The sequence below is a fragment of the Rhinatrema bivittatum genome, chromosome 6, assembly GCF_901001135.1.
Source record: "Rhinatrema bivittatum chromosome 6, aRhiBiv1.1, whole genome shotgun sequence".
Taxonomy (NCBI): domain Eukaryota; kingdom Metazoa; phylum Chordata; class Amphibia; order Gymnophiona; family Rhinatrematidae; genus Rhinatrema; species Rhinatrema bivittatum.
In genome coordinates this window covers 135,696,775-135,712,517 of record NC_042620.1, presented here as the reverse complement: position 1 = coordinate 135,712,517, position 15,743 = coordinate 135,696,775, and the positions used below count along the sequence as shown (strand labels likewise).

At 47.3% G+C, this 15,743-nt stretch overlaps 1 protein-coding gene across 2 annotated transcripts in view; it reads right to left on the bottom strand.

Annotated features, from left to right (window-relative positions):
* Nucleotides 1–15,743, bottom strand: part of ZC3H15 (zinc finger CCCH-type containing 15) — a 99,738-nt gene that overhangs the window by 8,086 nt on the left and 75,909 nt on the right. For both annotated transcript variants that reach the window (XM_029605957.1, XM_029605958.1), the window contains one exon: nt 6,710–6,839. In XM_029605957.1, coding sequence (XP_029461817.1) covers nt 6,710–6,839 — 130 coding nt within the window. The remainder of the gene's footprint in view (nt 1–6,709; nt 6,840–15,743) is intronic.

Here is a 15,743-nt window from a genome sequence, read left to right as displayed (position 1 = left end):
TTTTAATTTTTTTTTTTTTTTTTTACTTTTGGGGCCTCCGACTTAATATCGCCATAACATTAAGTCGGAGGGTGCACACATTTCCCCGGCGTCGGCAGAAATTAACGCCAGCCTTAATTTCTGCCAGGCGTTAATTTCTGAAAGTAAAATGTGCGGCTTGGCTGCACATTTTACTTTCTGTATCGTGCGGGAATAACCAATAGCGCCATCAACATGCATCTGCATGTTGCGGGCGCTATTAGTTTGGGGGGGGGTTGGACGCGTGTTTTCGACGCGCTATTACCCCTTACTGAATTAGGGGTAAAGCTAGCGCGTCGAAAACGTGCGTCCAAATGCAGGTTAACAGTGCGCTCCACTGTATCGGCCTGTATGTGAGTAGGAGCAAATGATCAGAATTTCAGATGGTGATTTCCTGCAGGGTCTCATTAAAAATAAACTGGATTTTAATTAATTATATTTGTTATACTGCTTGATGTTATTTCTTATCTGCTCTAAACTCCAGTGGAGATAGTTGTTCCCTTCGTTCCTTTTCCTTCCTTAGCAATGCAAGTTTTTCTGAAGTTGAACTCAAAAACTCCTATTCTGACCATGCAGAGAAGATTAAACTATGAGGCCAATGTACTACATGTGCGTTAATTAATGTGCTATGCACAAAGGCCACCCTTCACCTTAGAAAAAACAAAACAGCACACTGTTTCTCATATACTGGCAAAGTACATGTTAATACACCAACATATGCTAAACAAGTACATATTAATGATCTCAATATGCTATGGACAAAGACCCCTCAGAGTAGGATACATTTAGAGTGTTCTTTTAGTGTTTTAAATGCAGTTGTCAGAGGCAATAATAAACTACTAATGCACCAATCTGTCACATTAGCACTTTACCAGTGGAGAGGGGCCATGTACTTGACCCTCCCCTTCCACCCACCACCTCCACCCTTTACACCAAGTACATATTTAGAGAACAAATTCCCTATACCCCTGCTGATGGAGAGGAGGGAATAAAGAAAATCAGGTATAACCCCACAATTCTCTCCCATTTTGAAAACAAAGACTCACTAATCAAAAAGAGAGCCCCTCCTTTAATTGATGAATAGAGTCCCCTCCTACCCAGCTGATCAAAAAAGGCCCCACACTTCTGCTCTACAGGAAACCCTCAAATATTCCTAATTCTGAGCTAGAGGGAAACAATAGTCTTACCTCCCACTGGCCCAGTGTCAATTGATGCTCCAACCAGGGCCGGCTCAAGGCAATCTGCTGCCTGAGGCGAGGGATGAGATGGCACCCACCCCCTGCCCCCCATAGGTTCCCTATTTTTGGCTCCCACACCCGAGCACCCTCACATGCTCTCACACCCCCCCCCCCCCAGCTTGCAATCACACACACACACACATTCATACCCCTCTACATATATTCACTCTCACCATGGCCTTCGCTTTTGGTGCTTCTCCCCCTCCCCGAGGAGTTTCTTGCCTGGGGGGATAGGGCCTGTTTGCTGCTTAGCCAACTTCCTGGGAGGCGTGGCAATCACATGCAGCAACCTGTTGCCTTCCGCTCAGCTGGGAGCTGCGCTATCCATATCCCCCCCCCCCAATATAACAACACCTCTGCAGGCGGCCGCTTTCACGTGGCGCTGCTGCTGACAGATTAACCCCACACTAGCCCCATGGCATCAGGACAAACCGAGCTCAAGGGCAGCCCCTGTGCACGCCGGAGCGGCAGAAAGTTCACATGCCTCTTTCTTTACAATTCTTGTTGTTTTTAACTTTTAGCCAAACATAGCGGCTGCAGATTTTAGTTGGAGCGAAGTTACACAGAGACGAGAGGACCAAGAGGAGGTGGTGCAGACACCGAGCACGCAGTGCGAGTGCTCCCTCTTCCCAGACCTGGGGCAGTAGAAAGGCAACGAGTGACTGTGCTGATTCTCCCCTTCTCTTGCAGCCAGCACTGGGCTCCAGGTGCCAGGATCTTGGCCACCATCCCCTGCCATGACGAGGCGGAGGAGCAGCGGCAGCATCTCCTCCCTCGACCCCCTGGGAGCTGGATGGGGTAGGGGGGGTGGTCAGCTGCTGCTCAGTCCCACGGAGAAAAAAAAAAAAAAAAAAAGAGTCCATTTACCAGGCAGATCTACCCCCACCGGCTCCTCACTCTGGCTGCATGAGGGGCACAACGCACACACACACTTAGCCCAAGCCAGAGCCTATCCATGCGTGCTCCACCAGAAAGGCCACCAAAGATTCTTCAGCTCCTCCCTGAGGCAGGCAGTCAACAGCGAGCTGGGCAGCAGCTCAGCGACTTCTCCTGACCAATGCCATCTGCTCCTGCAAAGCCCCAGAGGAGGAGGCGCTAACACCACACCCCCTCACACTCACTCACCCGGAAACCAACACGACACACACAACCCCCTCACACTCACTCACCCGGAAACCAACACGACACACACAACACCCTCACATTCGCTGACCTGGGAACCAGCACCATCTTTATCTTCGATGCGAACGAGATGTGCTCCGCTCACGGCTGCGCAGGGGGGAATTCTGCGTGGGTCCTTTGTGTTTTAGCAGCAGGGTGAAGCAGTCGCTAGAGGAGCTGGGGGGGGGGGGGGGAAGGGGCAGTTTTTGCAGCTTACAAAGTTTGCCACCTGAAGCAGCTGCCTCACCTTGCCTCATTATAGAACTGCCCTTGGCTCCGGCTCAGCCTACTGTGAGCCTTGAATGAAAAGGCTAGAGCATTGCAACTCTTTAAGGCTGGCATCCATGGGCAGCACCACTCAATCTGGAACTTCGAGAGCCATTCCCTTGACCAAATTGGGCCAAGACAGCCACCATGCCAGGCTGGACCTGGCATCCCGCATCAGAGGCAGGGGTACATAATACTCTTCCGACATCGGATTCCAGCGAGACAACAATACCCTCTGTAGCGGTTGCATATGGGCAAATGCCCACGGAACCAGATCCAACATCAATGCCATGGATCCCAGGACCTACAGGTAATTCCAGACTTTTGGGACTGGAAGATGCAACAAGCGGGAAAGTTGCGCCTACAATTTCGCCACTCTGTCCGCTGTCTGAAATACCTTGCCCTGCTGGGTATCTAAGCACGCTCCCAGATATTCCAGAGATTGAAATGGAACCAGATGGCTTTTTGCCACATTGATCACCCAACCCAGGGAGTACAGAAGCAGTCTCACTCACTGCACCAAATGATCACACTCCTCCTTCCTTCTTCGCCTAGATGAGCCAGTCATCCAGGTATGGGTGAACCAACACCCCTTCCCATCTCAAGGCCACGGATACCACCACCATCATTTTTGTGAAGGTTCGAGAAGCCGTGGTCAGACCAAAGGGAAGGGTCTGAAACTGAAAATGCTGACCCAGCACCTTGAATCGCAGAAACTTCTGGTGTTCCTTTCGGATAGCGATATGCAAATAAGCCTCGGTGAGGTCCAAGGATGCCAGAAACTCTCCCTTGCTAATGGCTGCAATCACCGTACGCACAGTCTCCATCCGGAATCGTGGCACCCGCAAGCTCAAGTTCACCTTCTGCAAGTCCAAGATAGGACGTAAGGTGCCCTCCTTCTTTGGCACCACAAAGTAGATGGAATACCTTCCCTGCCCCTGCTCATCCAGAGGAACCAGGAGGATGGCTTCCAAGCTTATCAACCCGCACAAAGTTCCTTCCATCGCGTCTCGTTTGCTTTGAGAAGAACAATGCCACTCCAGGAAGGCGTCACTGAGAGGGTGAGAAAATTCTAAAGCTTAACCCTCCCTTACCACCTACAGAACCTACCAGTCTGAGGTAATCTTGACCCACTCCTCGAAAAAAACAAAACAGTACAACCTACCCCCTACTGCCACCAAGGAGTGGGTGCCCATGGCCTCATTGGGATGATTTACTGGCTTGGGCTTCCTACTCAGAGCCACCTCTGGAGGACTGGCCAACCCCTCGAAAGGAACACTGATGATTCGATGATTGTTTTTTCCCCACGGAAAAGAAGTCTCTATCGGCCCAAAACCTCCTCAATTCTCAAAAGCGAGGCTGAGCGGGAAAACTTTTGATACCCTTATCTTCCGGCAGCCGACAGCCCATGGTTTCCCCCAAGGACTTCATGAGCTGGTCCAGGTCCTCCCCAAAGAGAAGCTTTCCCTTAAAGGGAAGGATACACAACTTAGACCATATGTCCGCTGACCAATTACACAGCCATAAAAGTCGCCAGGCTGCTACCACTGAGACTATTCTTCTAGCCGTGGTGCACACCAAATCATATAAGGCATCTGCCACATAGGCCACCCCTGTCTCCAGATGGGCTGCCTAAGTGGGGGGACAGCACCCCCAGAGACACCTGCTCCTGCAGCTTCTGGATCCAGCAGAAAGAAGCATGCTACATCATACTAGCGCACACCGCTGCCTAGAAACTCAATGCTGACACCTCAAACATGCGCTTCAATTGAACCTCCAGCTTATGATCCTGGATATCCTTGAGGGGAGCTGCCCCGCTACCAGAATCAGTCTTCTTGGTCACTGCAGACACTGCCGCATCAACAGTCGGCATTTTAAGGCGATCCAAGTGCTCTTCCAACAGGAGATACAGCTTAGCCATGGCCCTTCCAACCTTCAAGCCTGCTTCTGGGGAATCCCACTCCCCATTAATGAGCTTCTGGATCTTCTTCGGAATTGGAAAGGCACTGGGAGGACCCCGCAGACCCTCAAGAACCGGGTTAACACCCTCATCATTGTCCAGATCCTCCTGAGTCAGCTTAACACCGAATTCCTCCAACACCTGAGGAATAAGCAGCCAGAGCTCTTCCTTCTTAAATAAGCGCACCACCCAGGGGTCCATCCCCATCCGTGCCGACAGCATCTGCGAGGTCCAGTTCATCCTTGCTCCCATCCAAGTCTGGATTCTGGTCCGCAGCCGGAGAAAATGCTCCCTCATCTTGCGGGTCAGAGTCCTCCAGATCTCTCAGGCTGATCTGTACGTATGGCCCGTAACCTGCGATGCAATTCTGGTCATGCTGAGGATGCCCCTGCAGATACTTGAGGTCTCTGGAGGCCGAAGGAGAGGTCTTCCAGGCCCGCCAACTTAGCTGCCTTCCTTGCCAGAAAGGCCTCGTGCATCAGCAAAATAAATTCTGGAGAAAAAACCCCCAAGCCCTCAGTAACTCCCTCAGGCCTACTAGGCTCAGAAACTGCCCCTCCTCAAAACCATCTTCACGAAACTGCACCGCAGTTGAGAGAGGAGGAGAGTCAGAGTCACTGGGAGTTGGAACCCCCTAATTGCGATCCCCCTCACGAACAGCAAGGACAGGGGTCCCCACCTTGGGCCCGTAAGACCAAGAGGGCCTCCGGATCTTAGGACCCTTAGCGGAAGGTTCCACCCCCTCCAAAGCACAGCCAGCACGCAGGGAACAGGAATTGAGGTGGGCAGACCAGGTACCGCAGGCCCTACAGGGCTCTACCCCCGGTTTATCCGACATCCCCGACCACTATGCTGAAGCGCTTGCTGCTCCGGGGAAGGTTGCACCATGTGGCTAAAACTAGGCCTTGTCGTCACACAACCCCTAATAGGGTGTGGGAAGGTTTGCAGTGGGGGAAGCACACACAGGCGCGAAAGGGGCTCCAAACAGCCCGAAATCGCAGCGGGCCACAAGAGAAATCCCCACTGGTAAAGACCTCTGAATTGTGCGGTCAGAACGGAGGCAGTCCGCAAACGGGTGGCTAAAAACGGCAATAGCCGCCCGAAGCAAAGATAAGCCGTGACACGCCGGAGCGATTAGGTCCCGTTGGGAAACCCCCCTCCCCACACACACAGAACGCCGGCAGGCACCACTCCCTCAGCGACCCGGCACTCACCAAAGTTGTCTGCCCCGGTCCTGCACCACAGGCTGGCTCTACTGGCTGTCCCTCCACATGCAAAACCAAGAGAAAAGTTTGGTTTTTTTTTTAAACAAAAGCTTTACTAATAGAAAAAAACAACCAAAAGGAAAACCCCCTTAAAGGGATACTTCCCCGAGGGTGCCAGTGGTGGAGAGGAGGGGTCCTTGGGGAACGAAGAGGGAGCCAGTCTCCTGGCTATGAAGGGCCCCAGAATCCACAGGCATCTACAGCCAGGGGTATCCAACTCGAGGGATGGCCTACTAAGGAACCTGGCACCTGGAGGAGCAGCTCCCAATTTTCCAACTCCAGGTTAGTCAGGATTGCAGGTATGCATCCCTACCATCTGCTGGAGACAGAGAAATACTGAGGGAATGCAGGTGGCACATTGTGTTATGTAGCAGTGCCTCAAAGTTTTGTTCTCTGCCTCCATCTGCTGGTAGGAATGCATAAATCACTGGTCTGAACTGATCTGGGTATGTTCTGGAAAGATGTTTTTCTACTTGGACTTATTTTGAATCCATCTGATATTGTGAAGAGAATCAGATCAATACATTACTACTTCAGTTCACAGAGAAACTAATAATAAAAAGTATAAACTTCAATCAGATAAGCTACAACTGGTAGCTCTGAAGCATTTCAATAACATCCATTTCTAATTCATTCTCTTCCCCGTGTGCAAATTGTTTAGCAGTAACACTATGAAGCAAATATCTGCAGTCATTCCACTCAATACTAGATGTTTTGTTTGCCATCGCAATCCCATTTTACCCCCTTTTATAACAATGCTAGTTGAAAAACTAGACGCCGAATTTAGGAAGTAAACTTACCATCTTTTTCTGTAGAAGAAATATAAGTGCTGAATCTCTCCAGACTAGCCACCGTAATGCCAGTCTCATCTACATCTTGAGGAACAAATCTGCTTAAATCAATATCCGTTATGTCATCCATGTCTTCTATCTGTGAGGAGATTCAAAAGTTTTATTAAAAGCAGAATGCCTTGTGACTTCGTTTTTAAGAAATCAGGTTTCTTGATTTTTTTGGTGCATATACAACACACCATATCAAGTTTAACTAGTAAAAAAATTCAGTAGCAGTCGAAAAAAATCACATCAAGATTTATCAAATAAGAACCTAACCTGAAATCATAGCAGAAAAGTACTTCCTTGGGATAAGACATTATGACTTGGATATTATTTTACATTAATCTTTCACCAGATGGAAAGATTTATTGTCATTAGCAAAATTTAATAAAATTTGATTACATTTCTTTTTTTATTGAATAAAAAAAACCAAAACCAAACCTTTGTAGGGTACAATTTCCATAATAAAAGCTAAAAGAGTAAAACAGGAAAAACAGGGAGATAGAGTTGATCTCCTGTAACAATTATTCTCAGAGGACAGCAGGATGTTAGTCCTCACACATGGGTAACATCGGATGGAGCCTGGCACGGAAAACTTATGTCAGTTTCTAGAACTTTGACTGAGCCTCATTGAGCATGCTCAGACATGCACTATACCACACGCTCATGCAGAGTCCTCTTCAGTCTTATAATATAGAATTCAAGGATAAAAGAAAAGGAAAAGAAACCCACATAGTAGAAACCCAACTCCTTAGAGTGGCAAGTGGGCTTCACGAGGACTAATATCCTGCAGTCCTGAGAGGACACCTGTTACAGGTAAGCAACTCTGCTTTCTCCGAGGACAAGCATGATGGTAGTCCTCACACATGGGTGAACTGCTAGCTACAGGCTGCACCCAACAGAAAAGGGGACCAACAAAGCACCCAATATAGGTGCCAAGGCCCTAGGCAGTAATAGAGTTGGGTTCTACACCTCAAATAAGTTACAAAGGACATATTGGCCAAACTTACTGCTGCGCTGGTCATCCCGATCCAAATAATAATGAGATGTGAATGTGTGGAGATAATTCCACATTGCAGCTCTGCAGATCTCCTCCATAGAAACTGCTTGCAAGTAGGCCACTGACACTATCATGATTTGAACAGAGTGAGCCTTGACATGGCCCCAGAGATGCAATCCCGCCTGGGCATAACAGAAGAAGATGCAGTCTGCTAGCCAATTAGAAAGTGTGGCAACAGCAATACCCAACTTATTCCTATCAAAAAAAAAAAAAAAGTTGGGTGGATCCTCTATGGGCTTCTGTCCACTCCAGATAAAAGGCTAAGGCTCTTTTGTAGTACAAACCATGCATAGTTTTGTTCGCCTTGGTGCGAATGGGCCCCTGGGAAAGAATGTTGGCAGGGTGATGGACTGGTTAAGATGGAAGTCAGACACCTCCTTAGGCAGGAATTTAGGGTGTGCATGTTAACACCACGCTATCATGAAAAAATGTAGTGTAAAGTGAATGAGTCACTAAGGCCTGGAGCACACTGACCCCTACATGCTGAAGTGACCACCACCAGGTCAGGTACTTCAGGCCACAGGAATGCAGCAATTCAAAGGGAGCTTTCATCAGCTGAGCTAACATCATGCTGAGGTCCCATCACAGAGGGAGGCTTTAGAGGTGGCTTCAACTGAACCAGGCCCCACATGAAACATACTATAGAGATGGGTGTACCATCTACAGCATGGTGGCATGTGCCAATTGCACTTAGTTGAACTTTGGATTTGGTCTCCTGTCCAGCCTTCGATAGGTGTAGAAGGTAATCAAGCAGTTTTTGTGGGGAGTAGGAAAATGGGTCTAGAGCCTTCTGCTCACACCACACAGTAAACTTCCTCCACTTCCGTCCACAGTACTTTCTACTGGAAGGCTTTCTAGAAGCCAATACGACCCAAGACACAACCTCCAAGAGACAATATCAAACTCTCAACATCCAGGCTGTGAGCAACAGGGCCTGGAGGTTGGGATGTCACAACCTGACTCAATCCTGTGTAATGAGATCTGGGGAAGTCCCCGGTCTGATCAGTTTCCGGCTGGACATCTCCCTGAGGAGTGGAAACCAGACCTGTCTCGGCCAATGAGGAGTTATGAGGATCATAATCCCTTTGTCCTTGCAAAGCTTCAAAAGTGTTTCGCTACCAGTGAAGATAGAGGATACTCATATAGAAGACCCTTGCCCCAATGCAGGGTGAGGGCACTGAGGGCTGGTTTGCCACATGTCCTGTACAGGGAGCAGAACCGAGGAATCTTCCTGTTCCAAAGTGCTGCGAAAAGATCCACATCCAGGCTTCCTCCAGAGGTGGAAGATCCAATTCATGACCTCTTGGTCCAGAGACCATTTGTGGGGTATGAAGGCATGACTCAGTCTGTCCTCTATCACGTTCTTCGTTCCAGCCAGTTATATGGACCTGACCACCATCCTGTGGGATAGGGCCCTTAACCATACCAGGCCCGCTTCCTGGCGCAGGAGATACGGTCCTGTACCCCCTGCTTGCTGATATACCACACTGCTATTTGGGTGCCTGGATCAGGACAATTTTGTTGGTCAGCCAATCTCTGAAAGACCCTAGCGTGTACCTGATTGGCCAGAGCTCCAGGAAGTTGATTTGATAAAGACGTTCCTGGGTGGATCATAAACCCCAAAATGCTGAGCTCTCCAACCTAGTGTGGACACATCTGTGGTTAGGACAATTTGGGTAGGGGGGACTATGGAAGGAGGACCACCGTTCCACATTTGAAATTACTCGCCACCAGGACAGAGTCCCGGAGAGACGAGGTGACTCAGATGCAATCCTGGAGGTTCTACATAGCCTGACACCACTGGGTCTTTTGCATATGCAAACGTGCCAAGGCAGTGATATGAACTGTCGCAGCCATATGGCCCAACAGCCTCAACATGTGCCAAGTTGAGTTGTAACCTATCATTAAAATAATCTATTGTACCAGAAGACTGCAGGGTTGCTAAAGTAACCCCAATATTTAAAATGGGCTCCAGATGCGATCTGGGAAACTACAGATCAATTAACCTGACTTCAGTGCCAGGAAAAATAGTGGAAATTGTTCTAAATATCAAAATCACAGAACATATAGAAAGACATGGTTTAATGGAACAAAGACAGATTGGCTTTACCCAAGGCAAGTCTTGCCTCACAAGTCTGCTTCACTTTTTTGAAGGTGTTAATAAACATGTAGATAAAGGTGAACTGGTAGATGTAGTGTATTTGGATTTTCAGAAGGCATTTGACAAGGTTCCTATTGAGAGGCTTCTAGGAAAAGTAAAAAGTCATGGGATAGGTGGCGATGTCCTTTCGTGGATAACAAACTGGCTAAAAGACAGGAAACACAGTAGGATTAAATGGACAATTTTCTGAGTGGAGGGGAGTGGGTAGTGGAGTGCCTCAGGGATCTGTACTGGGACCCATGCTTTCCAATATATTTATAATTGATCTGGAAAGGAATATGATGGGTGAGGTAATAAAATTTACAGATGATACAAAATTATTCAGAGTAGTTAAATCACAAGTGGATTGTGATGAATTGCAGGAAGACCTTGTGAGACTAGAAAACTGGGCATCCAAATGGCAGATGAAATTTAATTTGGATAAGTGCAAGGTGATGCATATAGGGAAAAATAACCCATGCTATAGTTACACAATGTTAGGTTCCATATTAGGAGCTACCACCCAAGAAAGAGATCTAGGCATTATAGTGGATAAAACATTGAAATAGTTGGTTCATTGTGTGGTGGCAGTCAAAAAAGCAAACAATGTTGGGAATTATTAGAAAGGGAATTGTGAATAAAACGGAAAAATGTCATAATGCCTCTGTATCGCTCCAAGGTGACACTGTACCTTGAATATTGTGTACAATTCTGGTCGCCGCATCTCAAAAAAGATATAGTTGCAATAGAGAAGGTACAGAGAAGGGCAACCAAAATGATAAAGGGGATGGAACAGCTCCCCTATGAGGAAAGACTAAAGAGGTTAGGAGTGTTCAGCCTGGAGAAGAGACAGCTGAGGGGGGGATATGATAGAGGTGTTTAATATCATGAGAGGTCTAGAACGGGTAAATGTGAATTGGTTATTTACTCTTTCAGATAATAGAAGGACTAGGGGGCACTCTATGAAGTAGCATGTGGCACATTTAAAACTAATCGGAGAAAGTTCTTTTCCACTGAACGCACAATTAAACTCTGGAATTTGTTGCCAGGGGATGTGGTTAGTGCAGTTAGTGTAGCTGGGTTTAAAAAAGGATTGGATAAGTTCTTGGAGAAGTCCATTACCTGCTATTAATTGACTTAGAAAATAGCCACTACTATTACTAGCAACAGTAGCATGGGATAGACTTAGTTTTTGGGTACTTGCCAGGTTCTTTTGGCCTGGATTGGTCACTGTTGGAATCAGGATGCTGGGCTTGATGGACCCTTGGTCTGACCCAGTATGGTATGTTCTTGTGTTCTTATGCTGGCTTTGTTAAATGTCTGCTGCGATGGTCATCAGGTTGTTAGTCCACTGTCAAGGCAGGAAGGCCTTGGCCTGAGCCATGCCTAGCAGAGCTTCGATAAAGTCAGATTGAGGTGAAAGGTTGAGATGGGACTTGGGGTAGTTTACGACTAACCCTAGTGTATCCAACACCCGGATGGTCAAACATATGGACTTGTCAGCCTGGTTTGGCCTCTGTTGGAAACAGGAAGCTGGGCTTGATGGACCCTTGGTCTGATCCAGTATGGCAATTTCTTATGTTATTATGAGAAGTGCTCTTGACCAGCCAATTGTCCAGATACAGGAAAATGTGACCTTCCAGTCTGCAAAGGTGCACTGCCACCACGGCCAGGCATTTCGTAAGGACACTTGGGCTGACTATATTGGAAGTGCTTTTTTCCCCATCACGAATCAGAAATACTTGGGAAGATCTCGATGTATGTGTTCGTGTCTTTCAAATCTAGGGAGCATAGTCAGTCCCCTCTCTGCAAAAAAGGGATCAAGATACCCAGGGAAACCATATTTAACTTTTCCTTTTTGATAAATATGTTCAAGGCCTTTAGGTCTGGGATGGGACAGAGTCCTCCTGTTTTCTTTGGTATCATGGAGTACTGGGAGTAAAATCCTTGCCCTCTTTGGCCTGGTGGAATGGGTTTGACCACTCTGGCCGTTAAGAGGGAGGAGAATTCTGCTACAAGTACCTCCTGATGTTCCACTGGGTCCCAAAATGGGCTCCGGAGCCAATTTGTTGGGGCATCCAGTAAGTTCAATCGGTATACTCGGAGGACGATGGAACTGATCTGAGGTTACACTAGGCCATGGTTCGCAAAGAAACACAGCCTTCCCCCGACTGGTAGATTCATTGCTCTGGCTATGGGTGACTGGGCTATGCTCCCTACGATCTAGTAAAAACCTGTCCCTGGTTTTGACTGAAGCGCTGGCTGGGGCTTTTTCTTGACTGGAATGGCTATAGGAGCCCTGGAGTTGATGGGAGCAAAAGGGCGGCAGAGGATAGTACCTCCTCAGGCAGAAGAAGGACTTCCTGGTCCCTGACCTAGCTAACCGCCTAGATGAGAGAGGGTCTGGAGTGCTAGTGGAGAGTTGTTGCAGGGTCACATGGTGGTACCGAATTTAAGTCACCGTGTCCTTGACCTTATCTCAAGAGATTCTCTCCCATGCACAGCACATCAGCCAGTCGCTCCTGAACCTCTGGTCTGAGATCTGAAGCCTGCAGCCATGCCAGTCTGCGGGCACCGATTCCCGCTGCAGAGAACCTGTATGCCATTTCAAGAACATTGTAGGTTGAGCAGACCTCATGTTTTCCACATTCCAGGCCCTTATGACCAATGACAGGTGTGTCTTTGTAACCTATCATTAAAATCATCCATTGTACCTGAAGACTGGACGGTGGCCAATGTAATCCAGATATTTAAAAAGGGCTCCAGGGACAATCTGGGAAACTATAGAACTGAGCCTGACTTCAGTGCCGGGAAAAATAGTAGAAACTATTCTAAAGATCAAAATCGTAGAGCATATAGAAAGACATGGTTTAATGGAACACAGTCAACATGGATTTACTCAAGGGAAGTCTTGCCTAACAAACCTGCTTCATTTTTTTGAAGGCGTTAATAAACATGTGGATAAAGGTAGATGTAGTGTATTTGGATTTTCAGAAGGCATCTGACAAAGTCCCTCATGAGAGGCTTCTAAGAAAACTAAAAAGTCATGGGATAGGAAGTGATGTCCTCTCGTGGATTATAAACTGGTTAAAAGACAGGAAACAGAGAGTAGAATTAAATGGTCAATTGTCTCAGTGGAAAAGGGTAAACTGTGAAGTGCCTCAGGGATCTGTACTTGGACTGGTGCTTTTTTAATCTATTTATAAATTATCTGGAAAGGAATAAGACGAGTGAGGTTATTAAATTTGCGGACGATACAAACTTATTCAGAGTAGTTAAATCACAAGCGGATTGTGATACATTACAGGAGGACCTTGCAAGACTGGAAGATTGGGCATCCAAATGGCAGATGAAATTTAATGTGGACAAGTGTAAGATTTTGTATATAGGGAAAAATAACCCTTGCTGTAGTTAAACAATGTTAGAAACATAGAAATGATGGCAGAAGAAGACCAAACAGCCCATCCAGTCTGCCCAGCAAGTTTTTGCACTTTTTTTTTCCTCATACTTATCTGTTACTCTTGGCCCTTAGTAACCTTTTGGTTCTATTTCCCTTCCACCCCTGCCATTAATGTAGAGAGCAGTGTTGGAACTGCATCTAAGTGAAATAGCTTAATTAGTTAGGGGTATTAACTGCCACAATAACCAAGCTACACCCATGCTTATTTGTTTACACAGACTATGTAATTCAGTCCTTGGTTGATGTCTGTATATAGATCCCATTTTCTTCATTCCCCCCTGCCGTTGAAGCAGAGAGCTACGCTGGATATGCATTGAAAGTGAAGTTCCATATTAGGAGCTACCACCCAGGAAAAAGATCTAGGCATCATAGTGGATAATACTTTAAAATTGTCAGCTCAGTGTGCTGCAGCAGTCAAAAAAGCAAACAGAATGTTAGGAATTATTAGGAAGGGAATGGTTAATAAAACGAAAAATGTCATAATGCCTCTGTATCACTTCATGGTGGGACCGCACCTTGAATACTGTGAATAGCTCTAGTCACCGCAAATCAAAAAAAGATATAGTTGCAATGGAGATGGTACAGAGAAGAGCAACGAAAATGATAAAGGGGATGGAACAGCTCCCCTATGAGGAAAGGCTGAAGAGGTTAGGGCTGTTCCGCTTGGAGAAGAGATGGCTGAGGGGGGGATATGATAGATGTCTTGAATGAGTAGATGTGAATCGGTTATTTACACTTTCGAATAATAGAAGGACTAGGGGGCATTCCATGAAGTTAGCAAGTAGCACATTTAAGACTAATCGGAGAAAATTCTTTTTCGCTCAACACACAATTAAGCTCTAGAATTTGTTGCCAGAGGATGTGATTAATGCAGTTAGTGTAGCTGGGTTCAAAAAAGGTTTGGATAAGTTGTTGGAGAAGTCTATTAACTGCTATTAATCAAGTTTACTTAGGGAATAGCCACTGCTATTAATTGCATCAGGAGAATGGGATCTTCTTGGTGTTTGGATACTTGCCAGGTTCTTGTGGCCTGGTTTGGTATCTGTTGGAAACAGGATGCTAGGCTTGATGGACCCTTGGTCTGATCCAGCATGACAATTTCTTATGTTCTTATGCTGCTGAGGCAGTTACTTGGCAACATTCTGCAACTGCTTCTAGATATCCCACGTATACTGGCTCAGTTAGAGCTGGTAGGAAGTTATACGGGCAAGGAGCATAGTGCCCTGGAACATCTTACTCCCAAGAGTGTCCATCGCGCTGCGATTCTTCCCCAGGGGTGCCAAAGAATGGGTTCGAGAGTGCTTGGCCTTCTTGACATTGGATTTGACAAACACTGATTGGTGGGGTATCTGCTGCTTGTCTAATCTGAGAGTATTTTGGATGAGATATACCACGTCTGCCTTCCTGTTTATGGGAGGCACTGTAAGGGGGTGTTCCCACATCCTCAACAGTAACTCCACAAGGATATACTGGGACTGTCACGATTTCCTTGGGAGGCTCCATGAACTGGAAGTTATCAAGCATTTTTTGCCTGGTATCTTCTCCAATCATCAATTGAATAGGGATGGTTTCTGCTATCAACCTAACAAAACCTGAGAAGGAGAGGTCCTCTGGCTGGGTCTTCCTTCGCTCCTCTGGAGGAGGTGGATCTGAGGGGAGACCATTAGAAGCATCATCACAGATGAGTCATCCCCCCAGGGGTCATACGTGCCCTCATCCGCACTATCATTGACTCGGGACGGGACCTGGGAGCTCGGCCTTCGTCCAGCAGTGCAGGAACCAATGGAAATGGAACATGGGAGCCACGGTCCTTCTGCCTTTGCTGGTCCAGGAGGAGCTTCCTCCTCAGAGGACTCAGCAATGACAACCAATCAGCAGGAGGTGGCGGCGGTACCCTGCAGGGCATCAACGTCTTTCTGAGACACCACCTGAGTTGGTAACATGCTGATTAGCGCATGCAGGGATTCCAGCAGCACTCGAGGAGAGACGATGCCATAATGCAGAGGCCACACATCGCCTTCTCGATAGTCATCTGCACACCTCTCCAGTTCGTCCTCGATCATTGCAAATATCAAAAGAGGCTGGGATGTAGGAGGTGCAATCAGATCCTCTTCGGAACTTAGAGGAAGATTGCTGGTTGACATCGGGACCGATGGAGTCCATGGAATACCCCCGGCATAGATGGAGGCCTGGTTCTCCTCACTCCAAGGTCATTTTGAGAGCATCACAGCAGAAACTGGTGTATCCCGGTGTCTGGCACTGTGCATTGAAGTGGACCGAGGCTGGTGCTTCTTTGGCTTCCCTCGACACTCGGCATGCTCCTTTCCCAGTGACAAGGATG